At 38.6% G+C, this 16,036-nt stretch overlaps 1 protein-coding gene across 1 annotated transcript in view; it reads left to right on the top strand.

Moving 5' to 3' along the window:
* The window catches only part of CNOT11 (CCR4-NOT transcription complex subunit 11), a 67,643-nt gene that overhangs the window by 37,392 nt on the left and 14,215 nt on the right, over positions 1–16,036 (top strand). The window contains exon 6 of the mRNA XM_053707647.1: positions 12,418–12,514. Coding sequence (XP_053563622.1) covers positions 12,418–12,514 — 97 coding nt within the window. The remainder of the gene's footprint in view (positions 1–12,417; positions 12,515–16,036) is intronic.

The following is a 16,036-nucleotide window of genomic DNA, read 5'->3' on the forward strand; positions in this document are numbered from 1 at the left end:
TTATCGGCTTAATGGTAGCGGCGATGGACATAGTGCCATTTGCGCGCCTACATCTCAGACCGCTGCAATTATGCATGCTCAGTCAGTGGAATGGGGATTACACAGATTTGTCCCCTCTGCTAAATCTGGATCAAGAGACCAGAGATTCTCTTCTCTGGTGGCTATCTCGGGTCCATCTGTCCAAAGGTATGACCTTTCGCAGGCCAGATTGGACAATTGTAACAGATGCCAGCCTTCTAGGTTGGGGTGCAGTTTGGAATTCCCTTAAGGCTCAGGGATCGTGGACTCAGGAGGAGAAACTCCTCCCAATAAATATTCTGGAGTTAAGAGCAATATTCAATGCTCTTCTAGCTTGGCCTCAGTTAGCAACCCTGAGGTTCATCAGATTTCAGTCGGACAACATCACGACTGTGGCTTACATCAACCATCAAGGGGGGACCAGGAGCTCCCTAGCGATGTTAGAAGTCTCCAAGATAATTCCCTGGGCAGATACTCACTCTTGCCATCTATCAGCGATCCATATCCCAGGTGTAGAGAACTGGGAGGCGGATTTTCTAAGTCGTCAGACTTTTCATCCGGGGGAGTGGGAACTCCATCCGGAGGTGTTTGCTCAATTGGTTCATCGTTGGGGCACACCAGTATTGGATCTCATGGCGTCTCGCCAGAACGCCAAGCTTCCTTGTTACGGATCCAGGTCCAGGGACCCAGAAGCGACGCTGATAGATGCTCTAGCAGCACCGTGGTTCTTCAACCTGGCTTATGTGTTTCCACCGTTTCCTCTGCTCCCTCGACTGATTGCCAAAATCAAACAGGAGAGAGCATCGGTGATCTTGATCGCACCTGCGTGGCCACGCAGGACCTGGTATCAGACCTGGTGGACATGTCATCCTTTCCACCTTGGCCTCTGCCTCTGAGACAAGACCTTCTACTACAAGGTCCTTTCAATCATCCAAATCTAATTTCTCTGAGACTGACTGCCTGGAGATTGAACGCTTGATTTTTTCAAGGTGTGGCTTCTCCGAGTCAGTCATTGATACCTTAATACAGGCACGAAAGCCTGTAACCAGGAAAATCTACCATAAGATATGGCGCAAATATCTTCATTGGTGTGAATCCAAGAATTACTCATGGAGTAAGGTTAGGATTCCTAGGATATTGTCCTTTTTCCAAGAGGGTTTGGATAAAGGATTATCAGCTAGTTCTTTAAAGGGACAGATTTCTGCTCTGTCTATCTTTTTGCACAAGCGTCTGGCAGAGGTTCCAGACGTCCAGGCATTTTGTCAGGCTTTGGTTAGAATTAAGCCTGTGTTTAAACCTGTTGCTCCTCCATGGAGCTTAAACTTGGTTCTTAAGGTTCTTCAAGGAGTTCCGTTTGAACCCCTTCATTCCATTGATATCAAACTTTTTTTTTTTTGCATTGTCGTTTTTTTTTTTTTTTTTTTTTATATAACGTTTTTATTGAGATTATTCAAAAATACAACTTTATGCATACATTCAGAAGTTGGGACATCTAATACTTGATATGGTACAATTATGTCAAACAGTAGATTACATAGACAAGTAAATAACAACCTATTACTCACACCCAACTACTGAACTCCAGCAATGAACCTCCTTTTATATTTCTATGTGTGAGTGTCCCCAAAACTGCAACAGGTCACTCTTGGACCTATGATTATAGAAGTAGCTCAATAAGGGGGCTCTAATGATAAATACGGCCACTTTTGGACCTTAAGTAGTCAATTAAACATAACAAGAAACAAATGTTCTATGATTTGCTCTGCCAGTTAACAAATAGGGAAGCCACATTATGGGAGTGCACAACTACTACACAGAACACCGGGAAAGATATAGGCTAAGATCAGCCATTGCCCTAAGCTGTGGGGTCTTGATAGGTGTACTCTGACCCTTGAATGGTATTATATAGAATATTAGGAGTGAGTTGCTAGCATTACCTTCGCTAGTATAGCTATCTACTACAGAACTAACCCTCCCAAACCACATTTGAACTCTCCGTCTCCCTCAAAGAGCATTAAAGGCACTTTAGAACCCCACAATCTCTAGAAGACTATAGTGCTAAACTTTTTATAGCATGCAGGGAGAGAGCATAGGAAAACACACATACAGGAGTAAACCATAGAAAATCAGGCTATGTACAATTAAACTAAGCAACATTAATTAGTGTATTGCCATTTTCTCTATTGTCGCTATAATAAACAGAATAATAAGCACTCGTGACCAAAGATAAGGTACCTAAACGTTGATCTTGGCAGGTTAATTTAAAGTCCTGTGTAATAAAATGTTCCTGCATTATATCTAACTGCGGTTGTAAAGCTCTGTACGTGCTCTCAGAGTAGGTAAGGGAGATTAAGAAGGAAAAAGGTTGCACGACAGAGCAGTGTGTTCCGGATCGCAATTGGCAGTGACAAAGAGTCTCCGTGTATAGCGTTGTAACGAGGGGAGCGTTCCACAAGACAGGTACCCCTGAGAGTTGAAGTGTATCTTGTAAGTGTTTGCCATCCACTATGGAAAAGGTAGCAACACAACTCGGCCCCATATCCTTGTACCTGAGCAATCGCCATTTTGTTTTCCGGTAGCTCCGCTGTGATCCAAAATCATTACCCCAGGTGCTATCCCTCCTTAGCCGCGAAGTCATCTTGTGGGCTGTGGGAAGTGAGGGAGCAGTGCACAGTGACTTGGCCTGAGGGCCCGACAGCTCCGCTGTGTCATCTGATGCGTTGGTCTGTGCATCAGGTTCCCCACGGCCCTGTGGCGCAATTGAGCTCTGATCGTGAGGGCGCCTGCTCTTGTTAAGATCCAGCTCCAAACTATCTTCCATGTCGGGGCACACATTGTCCAGAGTGGTAAATTGCTCCATATTCCCCTTAGGTGAAGTGTCCCTAAAAGCAGTCTCTGGGAAAAGCAATGATATTGGGTCCCTTTCAAGCTGTTTGTAGGACAGCCTGATCGCAGTTGTTATTGCGTGTTCCAATGCTGTAACGGCTTCTAAAGCATCTCTCCTGTGCTCCATTATTCTACACATATACGAACACACAATAGATTGACTTTATGCAGCTCCTCAGGAAAGGGCAGATTAAGAGCAAGTTGCAAATGAAAAGTTTTTAAATGTTATCACAGTTTTCAGTGTCTACGCACTGCATACCCGGCTTACAAGGTACCGGGGGGGGGGGGGTGTTGAGAGCCTCTCACTGAAGTGACTGCCTTAGGCCTCAACTCTCCGGATCAGTTATTAAGTGTGGTAGTCCCAATGTTGTGGTATCATTTGATTCCTCTTTGTAAGCAGAGCCTAATCATCAGGGAGAGGTAGATGGGAGATCCTCATAAACATCAATAGAAGGCAAAATATTAATGTCTCACACAGAGCAACTGATATTGCGTCCATTCAAGGAGCTGCCCAGAGTCACGCCCCCGATATCAAACTTTTATCTTGGAAAGTTCTGTTTTTGATGGCTATTTCCTCGGCTCGTAGAGTCTCTGAGTTATCAGCTTTACAATGTGATTCTCCTTATCTGATTTTCCATACAGATAAAGTAGTTCTGCGTACAAAACCTGGGTTTTTACCTAAGGTAGTTTCCAACAAGAATATCAATCAAGAGATTGTTGTTCCATCATTGTGTCCTAATCCTTCTTCAAAGAAGGAACGTCTTTTACATAATTTGGACGTAGTCCGTGCTTTAAAGTTTTACTTACAAGCGACTAAAGATTTTCGTCAAACATCTTCCCTGTTTGTTGTTTACTCTGGACAGAGGAGAGGTCAAAAGGCTTCGGCAACCTCTCTTTTTGGCTTCGGAGCGTAATACGCTTAGCCTATGAGACTGCTGGACAGCAGCCCCCTGAAAGGATTACAGCTCATTCTACTAGAGCTTTGGCTTCCACCTGTGCCTTTAAAAATGAGGCTTCTGTTGAACAGATTTGCAAAGCGGCGACTTGGTCTTCGCTTCATACCTTTTCAAAATTTTACAAATTTTATACTTTTGCTTCTTCGGAGTCTATTTTTGGGAGACAGGTTCTACAGGCAGTGGTCCCTTCCGTTTAAGTACCTGCCTTGTCCCTCCCTTCATCCGTGTACTTTAGCTTTGGTATTGGTATCCCACAAGTAATGGATGATCCGTGGACTGGATACACCTAACAAGAGAAAACATAATTTATGCTTACCTGATAAATTTATTTCTCTTGTGGTGTATCCAGTCCATAATGGATGATCCGTGGACTGGATACACCACAAGAGAAATAAATTTATCAGGTAAGCATAAATTATGTTTTTTTCTGGGTGGTTAGCACACAGGAGTTGGTGCTTGTCAGGTAAGTATGATTTCCCATAGCCCAAAGGCTATTAGCAGGTACATTTATACATCATAGCCAGGGGACTTTACTTATTTCAGACATTACCACTTTCACATTAGACTTTTAATGGATGGAAAGGTCAAAAATGAAATGTATAGGTGCATTTAAATTTAAAATGGAAGCATGTTTGCAATATACCTTCATTGGCAAAAACGTTTCTAGTAAAAGTTATTACTGTCTGGATTTAAAGACTCTTAACAAATTTTTCAGGGTTCCTAGTTTCAAAATGGAAACAATTCAAACTATTCTTCCCCTTGTCAACAATGGCAATTTATGTCCACAATCGATTTGAAGGATGCTTACTTTCATATACCTTTTCACAAAGATCATCCGTTCCTTCATTTTGTCTTCCAGAACAAACATTTTCAGTTTATTGCTCTTCCATTTGGTCTGGCTACTGCTCCCAGAATTTTTACGAAAGTTCTAGCAACGTGTTTGTCTGTAATTCAAGCCCAAGGTGTTTCAGTTTCTTTTTATGTGGACAATATCTTGGTACAGGCTTCATGTTTTTCCTTTAGCAGTATCTCATACTAACAGATTTTTGGTGTTTATTCACAATCATGGCTGGAGAATCAACGCTCTATATACTCAAACAAGTCTCCTATTTAGGAGTCGTCATAGATTCGATGACAATGATATTTTCCTTGATAGATCAAAAAAGGACAAACTTGCAGTCAACTTTTATGAAACTACAGTTTATATCCAGTCATACTGTAGCTTTATGCATGGATGCATGGAAGTTCTAGGTCCGATGATTGCTGCATCAGATTCAATTCCATTTGCTTTGTTTCACATGAGAACTGTTCAGTTATGCATTCTACATCGGCTTTCTCTAAGGATCCTTTTGGATCCAGCAACAAGGAATTCTAGTCCATTCCTTAGGCAGCATATTTTAAAAGTCCAACCTGGACAATAAAGACTGATGGAAGTCTTTCGGGTTGGGTTCAGTATGCGGGTCTAGGAGAGAACAGGGAGTTTGGTCTCTTAGGAGGCGAGGTTACCAATAATCATAAAACTCTGGGCTATCATCTCTGAAAGAAGAGACTTTTCACTTCTTAACAGACAATGTCAACGGTGGCATACATCAATCACCAAGGGGGAACTCGCAGATCTCTATCAATTAAAGATATCTCGCGTATTCTATGTTGGGCAGAGAAGAATCTTTTCTCTCTTTCTGCCATTCATATCCCAGGGGTAAACAATTGGGAAGCGGATTATTTGTCTCTTCACCCAGGGGAATGGTATTTACATCAAGAAGTGTTCGGTCAGATAGTCGAATAATGGGGGTCTTCTATAGATAGACCTAATAGCTTCTCCTTTGAATATATATAAATTATCTCTGTAGATTGCATTGTAGTAAGTGCTGTCAAAAGAGTAGGTGAAAAGAGGCTAATTATATCTTCCAGGGCCTGGGGACAACCTTCTCTGACCCTGTAATACTACATAATGTCAGTTTTTAAATCTAAAAGAAAAGTTGATGCTGACTAGAGGAATTTTCAAGAGAGGCGGACAAGTGATTATTTTTTTGTGGAGTTTAATAAGACTGCTACTTGCCTGATCAGCAATAAGAGTTGCTGTTCTTAAAGATTGTAACCTTAAGTGGCATTATACTACTAAACATGCTGATCAGTATGAGGCAGAAAAAAGGAGGCGGCAAATTGCTTAACTTTAGAAAGGCCTGTGCATGCAGCAAAATCTCTTCAAGCATGTAACCTAGGAATGTGATGCAGCAGTTGAGGCTAGCTATGTGGTGTGTGAGCAGATTGCAAAAGCAGGGAAGCCATTTACTGAAGGAACGTTTCTTAAAGATTGCATGGTAAGCATGCACTAACTAGTAATGAATATAGTTAAAACATAGTTTGACATTTTGCCAGTGGCCCCCATAGGAGAAGAACACTTGTCCAGTGGCCCCCAGGTAATTTGACTTTGAGACCCCTGCTTTACAAGTTTTATGTTTTACAATATCAAACCATGTAGCGCTGAAATTCTACCCTGCTCATCAGCCGCCCATTTTAAAAAGTATTTTTTTTTTTTTTTGTGAGCTAATGTTTTTAACTGTACTCCAATCAGCGCTCTAGCCGTATGGCACTCTCACAGTAGCTAGAACACTGATTTGAGAAAAGTTCAAACTGTTAGCTCACCAAAAAAAAAAAATACTTTTGAAGTGGGCGGCTGCAGCATAGGGTATTTGGATTTCAGTGTTACATTAAAAAGTAAGTTATACCACATTACAACTGATGAATTAAATTCCATCTAAAATATCACTAACATTTCTGATCTGTTTATTCAAAGAGTTTACCATCACTTTTTTTTTTTTTTTTTTAATAATTTGTATAGAGGTTTTGCACAGTTAACACAGAACATTGTTCGCCTTTTTTCAATAAAAAAGAAAAACAAACAATAACACAAATAGCAATATAATAGAGGAAAATATGCCAACAATTATAGAATATACAATAGATAGGCTAATGAAACCTCGATTTTACATTACACTAGAATAACTGGCTGACTAGTTAGGAGCCAAATTTATAGGCCAAATGGTCTAGGAATGTAAGATATAGCTGATAGTCAGATGGGCAGCTCTTTGTGAGCTTCAAAGAAGAAATGAATGAATACATAGTAAAGGGGGGGGGGCGGAATTTCGATGTAGTCAATAACAATCAGTGGGTTAGCACCGCTTAAAATGCAAGTTATTGAGATAGTAAATGGAAGAAAAGGTAGAGGGGGGGGGCGCGAAGCCATATATGAGAGTTTTAAGAGGGATGCTGTTAAATCCGTAAAGTAGTTATTGAGGGGGGGTGATTATAGGGTAGAATTTATGAATATATGTATGGAAATATTGCATGAGGGGATTTATGCTGGGTATATATATTAAAGTAACTTAGAGGGGATATACATCAAAACATTGGCATTACGGGAGATCCAGGGCGTAATTTAGTATTAAATACATGGGGTATATAGGCCATTGGATCAACATATGCCTCAAAGCTTGGAGGGGGAGTATGACTGTTTTGCAATTATTTATATTAAATTAGAGCGAGATAGACGGTGTGAGGAATAACTAAGAAATATATATGTATAGACACAGTGAAGAGTCAGGGGAGATAAGCAACCAGTAAATGAGAGATTATCACATAGCATAGTATCTCCTACTAAATCTAAGCTAGCCTACGTCTCTCCTATGCAATGCTTTCAAAGATTTTAGAATGTCATATGTAACTTGCGCTATCCTCTAGGCCCCTGAGCTTAAAAAGTGGATATTTGTGATATATACCTGACATCCAAGTCAACCTACAGTAATAACAATAGTTAATAATCTATTGGATGATAATAAATACATATTATGCTAGCTACTAAACTTAGAGGAGAGAGGTAGCTTTGATTAAATGCTTTGTCTAAAGTTAAAGTGGGATGATATGAGGGGTAGGCGAGAGGTAACTGCTATAGAATACAGTAAGATAAAATATTGGCTTTAAGCAGTATCTATACAGTATAAAGTATACTCATAGAATGGTAAAATAGCTTAAGAAATAGCTATTTTAATGGTATACAATGACACTATTAAGTATAATAGTAATGGCATGTAAAGGTCACCCAAACCTAGCATACATTAAGTATAGAACTATTTTGATTAACCTGGAATGAAAATAATTAGATTATAGATTAATACATTTACTTCAAGTTGCCCTAGTTCAGAATAGGTCTTAGGGAGGTATAAAGCTTAAAAACGAATTGTGTGTTTTGACATGTGAGATAGAGGGCATCTATAAATATCCATATAATGAACATAGTGAGGATAGATAGATAGATCCATCATCCTCAATATAGAATCAAGTTTAACGGGTATAAATGTAAGATAAAACCCCTTATAGGGAGATTTCCCTGTATGTACTGAAGAGGTAATGTCATGAAAAAACTATGTATTCCTCACGTACCAACTTATAATAAGCTATAACTTAGACATACAATATATAACTGTGATTAAGGTGGATTGTAGTAAGTGTTGCCCTTATAGCGCTATGGGGTTGTTATATTCATACTAAATATAAAACGTTGATAAATGCGCAGAAAACACAAACAGTAACAACCAACAGGATAGCCCAAAATAAACAACAAGGTGGGGCAAATGTCTGAGTCTAAATTGCTAGAACAGGCTAAAAACCAATCCAGGTATGACATCATATATATCTAAACAGAAGTACTTTTAATAATATTAGAATATGTGAGCATTGAAGCTCTAGAAAGAGTAGAGATGCTAATATTTCAAATCGGATATCGTCATAGAAAATATAGAAATTGTTCCTTAAGGGAGCACATATTTTGTATACCCACAGTAACGAGTTAAGTCACAGAAATAACTAGTGAAAGATAAGAAAAACTACAGGAGGGAGCTGTGTAGATGCACTAACAGTGATAGGGCATACACCTTAGTCAAATACATAGTTCTAAAATAACATTTCAGATATTGTAAATGTCTTTGAGAGGAAAATATGCATCTATATCTAAGAACATCAGTCTTTTAATCCAATGGCAATCAGATCTCCTGTAGACAGTTGAAAGTATATCAAGCACTCATCTAGCTTTAATGGGTGTATTATGCCTGATCCTTATCGCCATGTAACGGCAGGGATGAAGAACCCATCTGTGTGATAAAACCTCAGTCCGCCTGGGTCCCACAACCATAGCCATAGGAATATCTGCTGTCTGCTTTTCTGTTGATGGTAGGGTGAATGGAACAGATAAGAGTAATTAAGTGGTCTGACCTTCCGCTCAACGTTCCCATTCACGAAGTGCCTCTTATATATGAAACGGAAGCTCAAAGTAAGGATAGTCTCCTTTAAAACATAAGCTATCTGACGTCCCACTGCGGCCTCCATCTTGTCTCTGAGGGTGTGAGAGATTTGTGTTGGGGTTATAAGGAGGAATTCCACATTTCGTCCGATCGTCCCACAGTGAGACCTATTTCCTTGCTGTGCGAGTTGCTCCACCTCGTATATGGTCGTAGCCTCTAAAGAGTTATCAGGCTTTGCTGCAGACACCAAGGGTGCAGGATAGGAGAATGCAGACTTAATGTCTTCGATGAGCTCCCTTGTTTGGCGATCTAGCTGGTCCGTCAAGGCTAGAAGTAAGGAACTTAACTGAAGTTCCATTTCAGGTCGAGTAGTGGTAGGTTTCCCTCAGCGGATATCAGTGATGTACAGTGAGGTCAGAGGCTGGTGAGGCACTAGATATGATACGCCGGAGAAACACATGTACAAAGGGCAGCAAGTACCCCCCAACAGGGCAGGTTTAAATGATAGCTGAACCAGTGCACAGGTGACATAATCGGGTGATGGGTGAGAGCAAGTTAGTAACCACTGAGTTACTGATCAGCTGATTACTTCACCTGTGCACTGATTTGACTATAATGAAAACCTGGCCTGTTGGGGGTACTTGAGGACCATTGTTGAGAAACACTGCACTAAAGCACCAGCTCATCGGAAATGTATTGATTACCTGGAGAGTAAAGCACACATACTCTGCTTACTGACACCCACACACACTCTGCTCACATACACACAATTCTGTGGCACAGTGCCAGTTACTAAGCAATTAGAATGATACAGAATCTCTTCTCTACTCACTACTGTATTGTAAAAATAGAAATAATTTACCATGCAAGTTTTACACAAAGTTATCAATACTGCCAACACAGCTGCTGCAATATGGTGTTCATATGCACGTGCACATCCCACTTAGGTATGCTCTTCAACAAAGGACACCAAAGGATACCAAAAGAATGAAGTACATAATAAAAGTAAAATAGAAAGTTTTTTTTTTTTTTGTGTGCAATTTCTATCTGAATGATGGAAATGTAATTATGACTTTCATGTTCCTTTCAAAAACTAATTTGATTTGCTGACATGGGACCAGTAACAGTTGATGCTAATTCTCAAAATATAAATAACTAGAAAAGTCTATTAAAATAGCATGCTCTACCTCAATCATGAAAGTTTAATTTTAAATGTCTCCCTTTGACTATGTGTTTAACCAGTTACTTTACAGTGGCATTATTTCTAAAAACATTTAACTGCAATAATTACATATATTTTTTAAATGACTCATTATCTCCTTTTTATTAATATAAACTTGTATAAAAGCAGCACATATTAAAAACACAATGCAACAGCTTTCAATTGATTTGTGAATTACAAGTTAACAGCAGTCTTTAAATAAATGGAGACACAGAGAAAAATAAAAATAGATACTGCATCCTCTGACTGAACAGACATAACATATATGGAGTTTGTACCTAATTAAATCAAATAACCATGAAAAAGGGAGGCTTAGCAATATTCAATGTCAAAAACTTTAATTTAAATAATGTGGACACTGCACACTTAACTTCAAACTCTGGGTTTTAAATTATGGATTTAAATTTGAATTGACCCTTTGACTTCCTGTAAGTATTGTGTTATGCTCACTTACTGTACCCCCTGTTAAATGAGCTGTATCTGAACACAATTCAACAAAAACACTAAACCACATTCATTAAATTATCATTTTCACTAACAGAATCCATTTCAGTAAAATCTACGGCTGCAGCACTTACTACAATAAAATGTGGCTGAAACACTGCTCTCTCTGCCTCTCTCCCTTTCCTGCTCTGTAAGGATTCAGGAAGTGACAGTGGAACATTCCACTGCACTTAGAGGGGAAGAACAGAACTCTCTTTTTCACTTTAACAAAGCTGTCAGCTTCACAGGACAGCAATAAAATAAATGAAAGTTGTTTTTTTTCCGTTTTTGTTTTGTTTTTATATGATTTAACATCCAGCACCAACCCTAAATTCCACTTACTAATGCCTCTCACTAGATTGGGTCAGCCCAAATGGGACTGCCTCAAATAAGCAGATAATGGGCCATGCAATGATCTTAACGACTTTCATCCAGTAGATGGCGCAGCATGTTGTGTAATGGTGGGCAGACCTGCTTGTGCCTCTCCATTGCACAACATGTAGCTGTGAAAAAAAAAAAAAAAAATTTTTTTATTGGCTTTAAAAAAATAAAAAAATTGCTATTTTTGCCCATATGAGAGGTGAAGCACTGCCTCTAGTGACTGCACATCACTGGCGGCTATGTTCTGGAGTATTCTATTAGATGTTGCGGCAGCACTTGTTCTCTTTCCGGCCTATAGATCCACATATGGTTTGAAAAATGGCTGCAGCCGCTTAGCTCCCGTTCTGAGTGAAACCAAATATCGAATGCCTATCTCCTCAGGCTGAATATAAAGGTTCAAAACTTTGTAGCGACAGTCTTTGTTATTAGTTGCATCTCATTGAAATATATTAGTAAAGCAGATTTGTCCATAAATTGATATTTTAATGATCAAGCTTCAGGAGCTCTGCAATGGCACGTCTTGTTGCTTTGTCAGTTGGCTCCGCCCCCAACTGTACTTAATTTTAATGTATTTAGTGTGCCACTGGTAATCGGCGTGAGGCACCCTCCACCCGTCCAGGCTGCTGGCACTTCTAGTTCTATTAGGCTCAGGCTGAGCAGATCCTCTTCATCTTCTTCACCTGAGTCATCTGGACTCTGCCTTGAGACTGGCAATTGGCAATGGTTATGGCACTGACAGCTCCGCTCCACACCACAAGTCCGTTAGTCCGCGATTGGTCTGGCACCCTCTTGCTCTCTTCTGCCTGCAACACCTGGTGACCGACTCTCACGGACGTCGATGACACACATTGTCACTCACATGCGACGGCAGCAGCTCCCTCCTGTTGTTCCCGCCAGCGCGGCCAGTATCAGTCCGACAGCCGGCTCTGACTCCAACGTCATCACGACACTCCGAGTTTACCATCACTTTAATTATGTAGCTTGATTGTTGAGTATTTCAGTGACACCTTACAGGTTTATGTGTATTTCAGCGTAAATGTTGGCTTGAAATTTTGGGGGAAGATGGGGAAGGTGTCAGCAGGAAATCATGTGTCCATGTCCGTCAGTCTGTATGCTTCTATATAATTTATTACATTATCTTTATTCTTTGCTTATAATCTGTTTACATTTTTAGGCTCACAACTGCAGTTGACCTTCCACCTGAATTTATTCATCTCTATATTTCCAATTGCATATCTACATGTGAGCAGATTAAGGATAAGTATATGCAGGTAATTATCCTGTGTGTCTAACAAGCTAACCCTTAATACATTTTCTTGTGCTCCCTGCACTATATGCTGAAGCCTTTATTATTCTGATTATATTATTATTCTGGTTAATTATGGCTAAAAGTTAAAGAAACAGTAAACTGTTTGAGGTAGTAATATAAAATGCTTTTTTGTGCATTGTAAACTTTGCAAAACTTGAATGATTTATTTCTTTCCTGTAATTGGCAAGAGTCCATGAGCTAGTGACGTATGGGATATACATTCCTACCAGGAGGGGCAAAGTTTCCCAAACCTCAAAATGCCTATAAATATTCAGTTTTACAAACTTTGCCTCCCATGGAGGTGGTGAAGTAAGTTTGTGCTAGATTTCTACGTTGATATGCGCTTCGCAGCAGGCTGAAGCCCGGTTTTCCTCTCAGAGTGCAGTGAATGTCAGAGGGATGTGAAGAGAGTATTGCCTATTTGAATACCATGCTCTTTCTCTAGGGGATCTATTTCATAGGTTCTCTGTTACCCGTCGTAGAGATTTCTTCTCCTACCTCCCTTTTCAGATCGACGATATACTCTTATATACCATTACCTCTACTGATTCTCGTTTCAGTACTGGTTTGACTATTTACTTTATGTAGATGAGTGTCTTTGGGTAAGTAAGTCTTATTTTATTTGACACACTCAGCTATGGTTTGGCACTTTATATGTAAAGTTCTAAATATATGTTTTATACTTATATTTGTAATGATTCAGGTCAATCAGTTTATTTTCCTTCTTTCAGACTGTCAGTTTCATTTTTTGGGAAAATGCATATGAATTACCTAAAATTTTCAATTGACTTTTTTTCCTTTAAACTGCGGGCTGTTAGGCTCGCGGGTGCAAAAAATACTAGAATTTATTGCGTTATTTTTGGCGCGAGACTTTTTTGGCACGAGATTGACGTTTATATGACGTCAATGACGTCATTTCCGGCGTCTTAGTTGAAGCCGGAAGTTTTCACGTAGTTGCGTCATTTTTGACTCGTGTTTGTTACAGACGTTTTTGGCGCCAAAAAATATGTGGGCGTCATACTTGGCGCCAGTTTTTTTTTACATTATTTAAGTCTCACTTTTTAGTTGCTTCTGGTTTCTTGAGGCTTGTTCTGTTTGCATTTTTTTCCATTCCTGAAACTGTCATTTAAGGAATTTGATAATTTTGCTTTATATGTTGTTTTTCTATTACATATTGAAAGATATTCCAAAAACTGTTCCTGTATCAGAAAATACTCTGATGACTGATATCAGTCCTACCAAAGCTAAGTTCATTTATTTTAATGTTATGAATTTTATCTTTAGCTATGGTTTGTAATAAGTTATCATGATAAAGTTTTGCATGCAGAGTCCATTAGTATTTATGCATTATCTATTGCTATTCTTTTTACATCTAATGTACAAGATATACCTAGGAATCCTATGAGAATGTTTTTTTTCTGATTCTATCCTAAAGGCTTTGTCTGATATCCCGCCTTCTAATAAAATTTATAGGTCTTTTTTAAACTTCTCATTTAGTTGATGAATTTTCAAATGACCGACAACATACTAAATTATCCTTCTCTGATAATCTTTTTTCTCATTTAAAATATACTTCATCAGCATCTGGTGGAGCTGCCCACACTTGAAGGGTTTCTGGAGTGGGGTATTCCAGGCCATGTCGGATATATTGGGCGTAACGGTCTCGTTAGTGCCCGAAACATTACTATTCTGCTCCATGCCCCAGCTTTCAGGAAGGGGTAAACAAGCACTGTTCCTGCTGATGTTGACAGCAGCTAAAAAGATTATTCCAAAATATTGGAAATCACAAACGACCCCCTCTGAACAAGAATGGCGCAATCAGGTGGAAGATCTGCTACTACTCGAGAGATATCACTACCTGAAAAGTCATAAATTAGAAACTTATGAACTTATAATTGCTTACTGGAACAAAACCATATAGTGCCTTTGGCTGGTTTTTTTTTTTTTTTTTTTTTTTTTTTTTCTCCCTCCCTCCCCTCTCTCCCTTTCTTTCTTCTTCTTCTCCCCTTTTTCTTTCCGCCAGAACCTTCTGGCACGTATACCTATCAGTATAAAAAATGTTTTGCATTTGTTTTGAAGGGAAAAAAAAAAAAAATGGAAAATTGGGTTCTATCTTTGAAAAGATGCCCGATAAAGGACCATTCATTCTCTATAACCTTCCTAAATGACTGGAGATTATAAGAGTTTTAAGATTAGCTTTCATTATGTATAGTTAGTTTACCGATCACCCTAATCTAGTACCACTGATTATGTAATTATCACTGTCATTGGAAACTCTGTGTCTTTGTTGTGTATTGATGGATGTTCCATTCTCTTTGTAATGTTTGATGAACCTTAATAAAAAATATATTAAAAAAAAAAAAATATATACTTCATCAGATATTTGACACTAACGAATCTACTTTTTTATTTTTAAATAGAGTACATTCGTTGTTGAAAAAGGTGTTGATTATATTGGATATTGAGGAGTCTATTTCTTTTGATTTAAGACTAGCTAACATCTAAATTCTGCTCATTAACCTCCTGTGGTTTCTTCAGAGGTTTTTTTCCCAGTTCATGATACTAGGGAATGGAATAGGCCTGGGACTTCTTTTATTCCTTCTTTAAGGTTTTTAAATTGTATCCTTTGCTGGCAGTTAGTTTAAAAGTTTTGAGGAAAGATCCCCAAAGTTAAAGGACCAGTCAACACAGTAGATTTGCATAATCAACAAATGCAAGATAACAAGACAATGCAATAGCACTTAGTCTGAACTTCAAATGAGTATTAGATTTTTTTTCTGACAATTTTAAAAGTTATGTCTTTTTCCACTCCCCCTGTACCATGTGACAGCCATCAGCCAATCACAAATGCATACACGTACCATGTGACAGCCATCAGCCATTCACAAATGCATACACACTTATTCTTGCACATGCTCAGTAGGAGCTGGTGACTGAAAAAGTTTAAATATAAAAAGACTGCACATTTAGTTAATGGAAGTAAATTGGAAAGTTGTTTAAAATGGCATGCTCTATCTGAATAATGAAAGTTTAATTTTGATTGCGTGTCCCTTTAATGGGGCTATCTCTACTCTTGCTAAAACATACTACTATTCCTATAGAAAATAGTATTTATTTTTTTCCTTCAGATGGGAAACTTGTATCTTATTTAAAGAAAAATATTTTTTCAGGTCCTTTTCTTAGGCCTGCAATTTATTTGGCTGATGTTGCAAATGCTTCAACTTTCTGGTTGGGTACTTTAGTGCAACAAGTATCGGATTATGATTTGTTTTAGCATTGTTAAGTTGATCAACATGCTAATTTCATTTGTGTCGTCATTTTTTTTTTATATTTTCACAATTGAGGTTAAATCTACGTCTTTAGCTATTTTTAGCTAGAAGAACTTTGTGACTTAATCTTGAAATGCTAATTTGATTTCTAAAATCCATATTTCTTTTTTTCCAAGGTAATCAATTATTTGGTTCACAATTGGATTCAATTTTTT

Source organism: Bombina bombina, chromosome 3, assembly GCF_027579735.1.
Source record: "Bombina bombina isolate aBomBom1 chromosome 3, aBomBom1.pri, whole genome shotgun sequence".
In the NCBI taxonomy this organism is placed as follows: Eukaryota; Metazoa; Chordata; class Amphibia; order Anura; family Bombinatoridae; genus Bombina; species Bombina bombina.